A 12,500-nucleotide genomic window follows, 5' to 3' on the forward strand; every position below is an offset into this window, starting at 1 on the left:
GGATGATGTATTGAAAAAAACCAGACATAACCATTTTCTATATCTTGGTGCACATTTTTCAATCTATCCATTTTAAAAATCAGTTGTGTCTCATTGAGGGAGATTTGGTTGTTATTTCTAGCTCATTAAAAAATCCTGTAGCACAGTCATGGGCAGATTGCAACCCATGGGACTTTCTGAATGGCACATCAAATAAAAAAATTACTGTGAAGTTTTTTAATTGGGCAGCCCACCTGATAGTGATCCATATTTCATGCAGCCCACTTGGTGGTTCAGCAAAAAGATACCAATAGAATAAATACCAGGTTTTAAAAAAATTCAAGCAAAAAAACATACTGGGATCAATTCAGTTGACTAAGAAATTCTTCTTCAAAGGTAGTTCCCCAGCATGGCCACAGTCTAATGACTGAAACAAGTAAAAGATAAAAGTAAAAAGTTACCTACCACAGATGTTCTTACTATGTTGATGACAAAAATTTCAATCTACTTCTGATGTTGATTATTTGTACATCCTATGGCTCAAGAATAACCAATTTATCCATTATGTTTACTATAGTTCACTCTAAGTCCTGTGATTCGCAAATTGACAAATAAATACCAGTCCACATTTCCATAAAAAATACTACTGAATTTTTTTTACTCCCACTTATACATTATTAATGGGAAGACAATACAGAGTTTGCATCCATACAACTCTTGTATTTTTGGCATTAGTGTTGGACAAATTTTAAAAGTTTAAAACTATTTCAATTTCATTAATCTTTTAGCACACTATATTTTCTCTAGAACTGTTTCCTCTGCCACTGCCCTGTTACTACAGGGGAGAAAACTCAGACAGTGACATGATGCGCCTACAGTGTGCTAAAGGTTACACAAGGCAATTTAAAGTACAACCCCACCTAGTGGGCCTGTTCACCATGTACAATGTTGGCATAATCCATCGTGGGCCAATGTTTGTTTGTTTATCATAGACTCTTTATCACTGATATTTAACTCTCTAGCATTCATATTACTCTGTCAAATGTAATGCTTATTCACATTATTTTCAATTAGTCATGCATTATCTTGTAGCTTCACAATTTTTATGATGTCAGCATTTATTTTTAGAATAACATTGTAGGGTAAATGTGAGAGGCTGAATCTAGCTGGTTTGAGCATAAAACAGGTAAAATATCTGGGCCAGATATGGCTGGTTTAAATGTTAAAGAGTTAACAAACTTTACTACTTCAGTGAAATGGAGAGATGAAATAATCATTATAGAATTTAGAATCTGCATTTCTTTTCTTCTACAAACAATCATTCTTCAAATTTATTGTCCATTTAACTGTTTTCTGTATTCAAAAATTAACTTATGTTTATTTTGTTTTGCATTTACAGAAAGTGGAAGTTTTTTCACATACCATGGTAATGGACATATGTGACAAAATTATCAGTAAATTAGGCTTAAAGTCTAGTTTTGGATATGGCTTATTCCTAAAAACCAAAAATAGAGGTAAATTATTATTGCTATTGTATACTCTTCTATCAAAAACAGTACATTCATCAGTTTATGTTACCATGATGTCCTACAGTTATTGTTACCACCACCACCACCACCAGTCTATTATGTGAAATTTGAAATCAAGAGACTATAGTGTTCTGTTGTACTGATGACTTTCACATGAAACTTATAATAGTTAGCAATAGTTTAATGACATGTTGACATCTCAACTGAAGAACTGAAGTGTTGTGCATTCATGTAAACAAAATTGGTGCTATTTTGCATGTTGAGCAAGCTACTAAACTTCACTAACTGGCAGCAGAACAGATAAGCAGAAGTAGATAGATGAAACACACACACACACACACGCAAATTTATATGTACATATATATGTATGTATAGTGGCTACCAACTCGTAGACAAGTATGGCCAGCATTGACAAATTATCTTATCCCAGATGTTAGAGACAGTGGTTTCCGGTAATGGCCATGCATTGCACAACACCGCTTAGACGTTCACCTACAAAGCCAAGTAGTCCAGAAACAAGCAACAGGAAGATCTCTGGCTTCACAATGAGATGGGGCGTATTTTGGAGCTTCCTTCTCCTAGAGTAACATCTACACAAAAACTGGGGTCCTCTCACTTTCAGCTGTTGGATTTCCATTGACTCTATTGAGTTCATCCTGACTTTGACAGGTTTTGTTTTTTGTTTTACAGAATGTCTAACAAAAACAACTTTCCTTACCAAGAAGGCTTGGTAGGGTTGAGATTTAATGCCAAGAGCTCAACCATGCAACAGATTGTACAGAGTTACATGTAGCACTAAGAGTGACCTGACACAAACATAGAGAGAGAAAGAGAGAAAAAAGAGAATGATATAGAAAGAAAAAAATGTGCCAGTCATCACTTTGTTTCCTCTAAGCTACTTCCAACTGACAGTCATCCCTCATTCTTATCATCATCCCCCTTCCACTCATATGTATCCCAACTTTGTTCACCAAACAGTACGTTCATAGATATATACATCTAATCCCTTCTATCCCATGTTTCTATCCATCTCTCACTTTTCTCCCATTCTCTTGCAACCTTGCTCACTTTTCCTGATTCTCCTGTCTTCATGGTGTTTTCTATTCACCTTCTTGAACATGTTACCTTAAGGGCTTGTTCTGGCACCTTATCACCCATGCAAGATAGCCATGAATCACCACAAGAACAAACCTGTCCCTACTCCTCTCATCATACTTTAACCCTTTAGCATTTCAGTTACTCTGTCAAATATAATATTTATTCACAGTGTTTTAAATTAATCATACTTTATTTCATAACTTTGATATTTCTATAAGGTGATTGTTTATTTTTAGAATTACATACTAGGGTAGATATAAGAAGTTGGATCTGATCAGTTTGAACACGAGTAATATTTAGGCTGGATATGGCTGATTTGAATGTTAAAGGATTATATATATAATAATGAAATTATTGTATACAGTGCTCAGGTGCACCAGAAATCTCTCAACACTTTAACTTGAAGTGATCTCCCTCTTTCCTATTTCTTTTCTAAGTTGAGGTACCATGAAAAAGAAAGTAAAAAAGCACCTAGTACACTTTATAAAGTATTTGGTGTTAAGAAGGGCATCCAGTCATACAAATCATGCTGAAACTGAGACACCGAAACAAGATATGGTCTCCCAACACATTGAACCATTTCAAAACATCCATCATATGTGAAAATGAAAATCAGATATAAAAAAATATAAAAATGGTGTGAAAGTTAAGTCATGGAAGGAGGATTGGGTGCTCATATATTTTGCCAGCTTTCTGAGACTGAAAAGATTAATGCTATTGATATGACTGTTGTTTAGCTTGAACATTTGTAGGCCAATGTCTTCAGGAGAGGACCGGGATAGGGAGTAAAAGCCATAGTATTGCAATTCTGGAAAGGAAACTAGTCAAAATTTATAATATTCTCTTGTTGTTTAGTCTTAATCAACAGTCATGAGCCAACCATTTTTTTTCTGAGCATGTCTTGGACAAAATTATTTAATGTTTCTTTCCATGGGATGAGCATTTCGACCAGATCCAACAGATCGAAGGACCATATCTTGCTTTGGTGTCTCAGTTTTAACACGGGTTCTATGGCTGGATGCCCTTCCAAATACCAACTACTTTGCAGAGTTTATTGGGTGTTTTTTTACATGGCATCAACACTAATGAGGTCACCTTATTAACTTTGATGTGAAAGAAATTTAGCTGTTATTTCTAGCGTATCAAATAATTATATAGAGATTGTCTTATGTCATTTTAGCCTGTAGCATGGGTTTATGCATGTGTGTGTGTGTGTGTGTGTGTGTGTGTGTGTGTGTGTGTGTGTGTGCATGTGTGTAGAACGCTAAACTAATTAGAAATTGACAGTCAGTTCAGTAAAAATATCAAATACTTTAACACAAGTTCGTGAAATAAACCAACCTATAGATATATTTTTCAATGACATATTTCAAATTACTGTATATGTGTTTTTTTTGTTTGTTTTTCCCCCCTAGTTGTACCACTTGTAGACAATGATTATATCATGGACATTTTGGGGCATATGGAAATATATTTTATGTCCCAACCATTACAAGTGAAAGACAAATGTAAGTATTATAATATTATTCTTTACTTTGCAGTTTTAAAATCATATTTTATATGTTATAAAATACTGTACTTCATACCATACCATATTATGCAATATTATTTTTCTTTTACCATATATCTGAATGCATGTTGATTTCTTAATGGTTTTTATCAGTAGATATACTTTCACTGAGTTAACATACATACATACATACATACATACATACATACATACATACATACATATGTGTGTGTATACACATGTGCGTATATATATGGAAAGGGAAGCAATGTAAGTGTTTTGGTTTCTAGTACTGATGTAAATTGTACTAAAAATTGGTTTATCCTTTTTATTTGTTTATCGCTTGAGGAGAGTGGTTTGTCTCAAATTGTGTAATGTTTGCATTGATCGATTAAATAGAGCTGCTTGAAATGACCGCAATACATTGATAGCTAGACATCCTTGTTACTTATTTTCTTTTTATTCATTCACCTAACTTTGAGCTGTGTGGACTATACCAAACTGACTTGGCGCCTCAATTTATGTACCTAATGCAACTAAATCTTAATTATTTTATGTGTATACACACACACACACACACACACACACACACACACACACACACACACATACGCATATATGTATATGTATATCATCACCATTTAAAACTCATTTTTCCATACTGGCACAAATTGGACAACTTGATAGGAGCTGGCAAGCCAGAGGACTGCACCAAGCTGAAATGTTCCAGAGTGTACTGGGTTCCTTTATTTTTATAGTATTGTCACCAGTGTAATAGCCAAATAACTCACATGACAAGATTCCTTAACTGAAGGAGGTGTAGTGTTGAGGAAGGTGACATAAAACCACCTATATCAATACTATGAGAAGATAAAGGATGATAGAGGGATAGAAACAAGTTCACATGTATATCATATCATAACATACCTAAAAACAAATACTTATATTCTCCTATTTCCAACTTTGGCAAATGTTTATGTTTGCACATCCTGGACACAAAAGCGTCAGAAGACAAATTGATTTTGGTGTAAAGGGACATAACTCAGACTACTCTACTTCACAGTTTTGTTATTCAGTGTGTAACAACTTATTCATTGCACTCCAATACACATGTATTATGAATGTAGGGATTCTTGCTTTAAACTGGGTGGTACCTAGTTAAATGAATATTTTCTTATGATTAAGAGTAGGTACCTTTTATGGATTGTATTTAAACCAACAACTCAAGCAAAAACTGAGAATAGTAGTAACTGTTTGGGATACAAAGAAAATTATAGGCATCTTTCCTAGGGTCCAAACCAAAATAGTTGATACAAGCTTTTAATTTATGATCAGCCGGTTGTAATTCCGATTTTTAAATTCATATCACGAACAAAATTTTGCCCAAGGTATTATTTTAGTCTTCAACTGGTTTTAGTCATTGAACTGCTGTCACACATTCAATGTTTTAGTGAACTACATGACTGCAATCCTTGTAATTCATCTGGTGCTCATTTCATTGATCTCATAAGGGCCAAAAGGCTACTCAGCCTTGAAATAAATCAGGCATGGTAACCTTTTGTGTGAAGCAGGCCACATGAGACATGGCTCATCATCAGGTGGGCCATGCTACTAAAAGAAATTCAAGGTAATTTTTCATTATGTGTGTTAGGTGTAGCATTCAAGAAGTCCGATAGGCTACAATTTGCTTAGTTCTATCCTGAGTCGTATAGACTCATAGGGCTGGTTTCCTAGTTTCTATGGCGTATATATATCTCCCATCTGGATGAGACACCAGCCTGTCACAGGATTACTCATTTTTACCAGTTGAGTGGACTGAAGCAACATGAATTGAATTGTTTTGCTCAATAAAATGCATCGCCCACTCTAGAAATTGAAACCACAATCTTACGATCATGAGTCCAACACCCTAACCACAACGCCATGTGCCTCCTCTTGCACAAACTGGTGTAATATAATACAACTCAAATGTAGCTAAATATCATAAGGTATTTTGTTCAACGCACCAGCTTTGTTTGTACCACACCAATATACACATTATGAACACGGACTTTTTCCTTTAAAATTATTTTTGGATTGCCACCAAAAAAATAAATGTATGTTTTTAAATGTTTCAGCATATAAATTTCAATTCATGAAAAAACTTTGGTCGTTGGATGATGTAAAGGAAGACTTGGTTGCTGATGAACAGTTCAGCTATTATCAGGTGAGGTTTTTGCTAACTGCTCTTGTGTCTGATGCAAGTTATATAATACAACTGTGACAGAGGGGTCTATAGAAAAACTTAAGAAGTTCAGTACTGTGAGGAGTGAAGAGAAGGCCCTTGAGCTTCATCTAAGTGAGAAAGAGAGAAAAAGAAATGTTGCTTTGGTTGTGGGAATAAAATGTCAAAAAGCCATCACTCTACATGGTGAACTGCAAAGCATAAAGACATATACTAAATCAGAAGCAAAGGTTGCATTATGAACTCTGTCACTGAGTTGAAAATGTTCAACCCTTTAGCATTTAGATTATTCTGTTAAATATAATACTTATTTATTCACATAGTTTTCAATTAATCACAATATCTTGTAACTTCAATATTTTGATGATGTGATTGTTAATTTTTAGAATGATATTGCAGTGGGGGTGGGGTAAATGTGGCCAGTTTGAGCATAAAACAAGTTGGGTTTTAAGTCAGTAGAGTGAAAGAATTAAATCAAAAAGTTGATCATTCTTGCCCTGTCAGTAGCAATCTGTCACATCACTGATCATATTATACTATACTGTTAAAGATAAGGAAGGAACATTAGTATAGGCACAGGAGTGGCTGTGTGGTAAGTAGCTTGCTTACCAGCCACATGGTTCCGGGTTCAGTCCCACTGTATGGCACCTTGGGCAAATGTCTTCTACTATAGCCTCGGGCCAACCAAAGCCTTGTGAGTGGATTTGGTAGATGGAAACTGAAAGAAGCCCATCGTATATATATATATATATGTATATGTTTGTGTGTCTGTGTTTGTCTCCCCAACATCGCTTGACAACCGATGCTGGTGTGTTTACGTCCCTGTCACTTAGCAGTTCAGCAAGAAAAAACTGATAGAATAAGTACTAGGCTTACAAAGAATAAATCCTGGGGTTGATGTACTCGACTAAAGGTGGTGCTCCAACATGGCCACAGTCAAATGACTGAAACAAATACAAGAAAAACGAATGAAAGAATAAAGTGGAAATCAGTGAAACTTTTTTTTCTAAATTCATGCATATATATAATTCATAAAGCTGGGAATTTAAGTATAACAATGAATAGTTCAGCAAAGAATATTTATATAATAAAGACATAACAATTCAGAATTTGTAGGCCTAATATTGTGTGTACATATATATGAATATAGTTCAATACAGTGTGTATGTGTGTTTAACATGTACAACATATAGATGAGGGAATGGCTTTTGGGTAAGAAGTTTGCTTCTCAACTACATGGTTGCAGGTTCATTCCCACTTCCCACTGTATGGCACCTTGGGCAAGTATCTCTTACTGTAGTCCCAGACTGATCAAAGCCTTGTGAGTGGATTTGGCATACACAAACAGAAGGAAACCTATCGTGTTCATTGTGTATTAAGTTCATTGTGCAGTATATTCTCAATTCTCTCATATGTGATATGCTAATAGCATTAGCTATCTGATTTATAGTCAAGAGTCTGTCACCCATCACCATGTGGTGAACACAATCAATGTTTTCCTCAGTAGTGGCAGTTGCAGGACGTCTAGACCGTGGGTCATCTTCAAAACTCTCCCTTCCCCTCCTAAATTCAGTTGCACACTTTTGCACTGTTGATAAAGCTAGAGCCCCATTCTTCAAAAGAAGTTGCTACTAGTTACATTCGAAGTTATCTTTGAACAGTCAGATGTCAGTTTACCTGGAAATAAACAATGCAGTTATTAATAAGGGAAGTTGAAATTAATGCATGCAAGATTTCACAGCTCTAGCATCACTCCTTCATCCTATGAACTTTTCAACCTGCCCTCGTAAATTTCATATGATTTATGTCATATAGAAATGAAATTCCTTATTTCCAAAATAATAGATTAGATTTTTATATATATGAATAATATCTCTGTCTAAACCAATTTTGTTTCATTAAAATTAGAGTGGCAGGATTATACTTAAAAATATGTTTTGAGTTTAGAAATTATAAAAAGTTGTTTAAAGGATTCTTCAACAAAATAAGCTTGGAAACTAATGCTCTTGATTATCTTATAGAGGTATCATCTTTAGGTGAGTGACTATAGGATTAAACCAACAGCTGACAAGCTAATGAAGGAGCCTCTCTGGTCACCCATTCTGTAGTAATAAGATTTTCCTGAAAGTTCGTTCTGCAATCTTAGCTAAGCAAATAACACATCACATAGGATGGTCATGTCTTTGATCATAAATTTTCTCAGAGAAGACCTGGGGCTAAAAAGCAATAACAACAACAACAACAACATCTCATCAGCTGGTTAATGGAACCAAAAGAAGAAAACCTGGGTGACAACTTTCTGACTTGATGCCATTAAATTGTTATAGGTACCAACAAAGTTTATTAAAAGTGTTAGATATTTTTTACATAAAAAAAAAAAATCTACCACCACCACCATCTCTGTCACAGTTCACTCTACCTCATCACCTATGTCATTACCACTTTCAACAATGCCAGTATCACCACCACCAATAACATCTCCAACAGCACTACAAACACCACCACCACCACTATTACTACTATCATTATCAAAATATACATGCAGAGGAGAGAGAACCTCTATTTAGTTCTTGAACCTACTAGAAATAGCAAAAAAATTTCCCTTAACTCATATGATATTGTCTTAGAAAAGAAAGAATATATTGGCTAGTGTAATCCAAGATATATAAAATATATGAAAATAAGACAGACTGGTTACAGCTAGAATGTTTTTAATCAAAGGTCTGCTTGATCAGGGCTAATTTGTTGTTGTTGTTGTTGATGATGATGATGATGATGATGGAAAAGGGATGGAGTAGAAGGTTAAAGAAGCAGCAATGTAGATAATGATGGTGGTGACAATCATCATGAAGATTATAATGATGATAATGATGATGATGTTTGGAACTGTTCAAGCACTATGGACGTTGACCTATGCTACATTATAAAACAAAGCAAGCCTATGTTTTGTACAACATACTAAGAAATGTAACAGCTTCATATACATAAATGTTGATCTAATGAATTTATAACTATGCTTATACTTATATCATTGTTGCTTCTACGTTTTTCTGTTATTGTTGTTATTGATTAACCCTAGATCAGTCCTGACTGAGCAGATTTGTGAGCAAAGTCATATCAGCTATTATCATCCCATTTTTTGTCAGTCATGGGCAACTTGTGGTCCAAGGGACTAAGGAAAAATTACTTTGAATTTCTTTAGTAATACAGGCTACGTGATGATGAACTATATTTCATGCAGCCCACTTCTTGAAAAAGTTTGACCATGCCTGAGCTAGTGCCTCATTATCCAATGTTTCTTTCCTTTTTTAAAACAGTAGTGTGTGATTTCAAGGAAATTTAGCTGCTTTTTTATAGCAGTTCAAACAACCATGTGATTTCCTTCATTGGCTTGTATAGTAGCTTTGGTTAAAAATTATAGCTATGTTTAAATCTGGAAAAATATTTGCAAGCTAAGCCTGCTCTCCTATTATTAAGCACAACAACAGTAGTTCAATACTAATTGAATTGTTGAAGAGTTTCTCATATGAAGTGGAAGGCAGGGGCATAACAGTTGTCAAATTATATAGTTTAAAATTAAAATTAAAAAATCTTTTTAAATTTCTTTTCATGCAAATTTTTTCAAATTTTCTAGACACTTGTACCTTTGCATGCTGTGTATTTCATTAAATTAATTCCATTAAATAACAATAATAATGTTAAAGATGATGTGATTGTTTATTGTTGGGTAGGTATGAGAGGCCAGATCTAGTCAATTTTAACATAAAACAAGCTAAGTATTTAAATGCTAAAGAGTTAACTCATAAAGGCTCTTTTGATTTTGATTTAGAAGTTAGGGAACCAACAATGAAAAATTCTGAATGTTATTTCTTTTAATAATTTTTAATGAATGGCTACAGACCAATTCACACCTGTTGCAAGTATTGTTCAGAAATGTACAAATGTCTGTAGATCATCATCATCGTTTCAACATCAAATTTTCCATGCGTTGGATATTATTGCATGGTATTGAGGCAGAACTTTTCTGCAGCTGGATGCCTTTCCTGTTGCCAACATTCACCTGTTTCAACAGAAGGTAATACTTTCCTATGATATGATCTTGCAGATATGATCTTGCAGAATATTGGAAATGAATGATACTATTTATTACAGTGACAGTCATTTTACAACTATCATGCAAGGGACACAAACATCCACACACTCACATATATACAAATGGCTTCCATCTATCAAACCCACACACAAGGCTTTGGTTAGCCTGTAGCTATAGTAGAAGGCACTTGCCTAAGGTTCCACACAGTGGAACTGAACTTGGAATCATGTCTTTGGGAAACACACTTCATACCACACAACCATGCTTGCATCTAAATCAGTAAAATAGAAAATAAAAGCAAAAAATTCTCCCTCTGCTTCAATAATTTTTAAGTCTAATTAAGTAATCTACAAGACTTAATGCAAGACATGTCCCTTTTATTTCTATTATTTTTTGTATTTAATTTTTTTAATAGGACCTTCCAAACTATGTTGCTGGTTTCCATGACTGTCCACTGGCTACTGCTGTAAAACTGTCTGCCTTCATTTTCAAAGCAACTCATGAGAAAACAGAGATAGATAATACAAATTTCAGGTAACTTGGATCATACTTTTAAACATTCCAATGATTTTTTTCTTTTGTATTATGATGATATTTTAATGGTAGTTTCTGTACTATGGCAATATTTTCTATACTGTGGTGATGTTCTCTGCACTGTGATAATGTTTTCTACAATGCGGTGATGTTTTCTCTATTGTAATGAGGGTTTCTGTATTGTGGTGATGTTCTCTGCACTGTGATGTTTCATGTACTTAGTGACATTTTCTCTACTGTGATAATGTTTTCTGTACTGTAGTGATATTTTCTAATGCTGTGGTGATATTTATGATGATATTATTTTTTTGTACTGTAATGTTATTTTCATATTATGCAATGTTATTTTATATACTGTTATATTTTCTGTACACTGGTTGATGTTTTTGACAACATTTTTTATGCAAATAGCTGAAAATATGCATTTTTAAGTTAGACAGTCAAAGAATGAGGGACAATGGCCATAAAGTTTGAAGGCCCCTTGCAGACTGGTGGGACTTTTAGGCTGATGTCTGGAAAAAAAATACAAGTGGTTCATGATCAGGTGTTTCAGGGGTTGGGACTGTGCAACAGGAAACTGGGAAATGCGTTATATTGAGTAGGCGGAGATCAAATGCTCCAGCAGACATTCATCTTTCTATAAGCTTCATTTTCAAGATATTACTATTTATCTATCTTTTGGTTTATTCTCCATTTAATTTCCGTTGCCATATTTTTTACATATATTTTCAATTCACTGCATTTTTTTCTTTTTATAAATTATAGTTGGGAGCTATTAAGAAGAACTAGTTTAAGTTAGTATTACATATGTCCCATTTGAGTTATTAAGAGCCAGTGCTTTAAGAGCAAATGTGGTTCAGAATGGAAAGTTGGATATGATATCAATGGTGGTTGGATGAGAGCATCAAATAAATTTGGTTGGAAGTGGCATGGAATAAGAAATTTAAGAGATCAATGCTTCTTTCTATATTTATTATTATTATTAGTAGTAGTAGCAATAGTATTATTAAGGCAGTGAGCTGGTAGAATTGTTAGCACACCAGGCAAAATGCTTAGTGTTGTTTCATCTATCATTACAATCTGAATTCAAATTCCACTGAGGTCAACTTTGCCTTTCATCCTTTTGGGGTTAATAAAATAAGTACCAGTTGAACACTGGGGTTAATGTGATCAACTCATCCCCTCCCCCATAAAACTGCTGCCCTTGTGGTAAAATTTGAAACCGTTATTATTACCTCTGCCTTAGCAAAGGTAAAAGTATTGTTTTCAGTTGTGTTTGTTTGTTTGACTATAGACAAGATATTTCAAGAACTGCTGGATGGATTTGGATGAAACTTTTAGGGATGTCTGGCCTTGCGACTGGCATGAACTGATTAGATTTTGGGATCGATCTGGTGTCAGACAAGGATTCTGCTTATCATCATCATCATCATCATCATTATTATTATTATTATTATTATTATTATTATTATTATTATTATTATTATTATTATTATTTTCTGCTTTAAGGGAAGTCATAATACCAGACAAATT

At 34.3% G+C, this 12,500-nt stretch overlaps 1 protein-coding gene across 2 annotated transcripts in view; it reads left to right on the forward strand.

Moving 5' to 3' along the window:
- The window catches only part of LOC115215798 (myosin-VIIa), a 101,917-nt gene that overhangs the window by 76,414 nt on the left and 13,003 nt on the right, over nucleotides 1-12,500 (forward strand). For both annotated transcript variants that reach the window (XM_036505950.1, XM_029785100.2), the window contains 5 exons: nucleotides 1,379-1,493; nucleotides 4,022-4,114; nucleotides 6,234-6,322; nucleotides 10,849-10,967; nucleotides 12,477-12,500. The exon at nucleotides 12,477-12,500 is cut by the window's right edge and continues 34 nt beyond it. In XM_036505950.1, coding sequence (XP_036361843.1) covers nucleotides 1,379-1,493; nucleotides 4,022-4,114; nucleotides 6,234-6,322; nucleotides 10,849-10,967; nucleotides 12,477-12,500 — 440 coding nt within the window. The remainder of the gene's footprint in view (nucleotides 1-1,378; nucleotides 1,494-4,021; nucleotides 4,115-6,233; nucleotides 6,323-10,848; nucleotides 10,968-12,476) is intronic.

The sequence above is a fragment of the Octopus sinensis genome, linkage group LG9, assembly GCF_006345805.1.
Source record: "Octopus sinensis linkage group LG9, ASM634580v1, whole genome shotgun sequence".
In the NCBI taxonomy this organism is placed as follows: domain Eukaryota; kingdom Metazoa; phylum Mollusca; class Cephalopoda; order Octopoda; family Octopodidae; genus Octopus; species Octopus sinensis.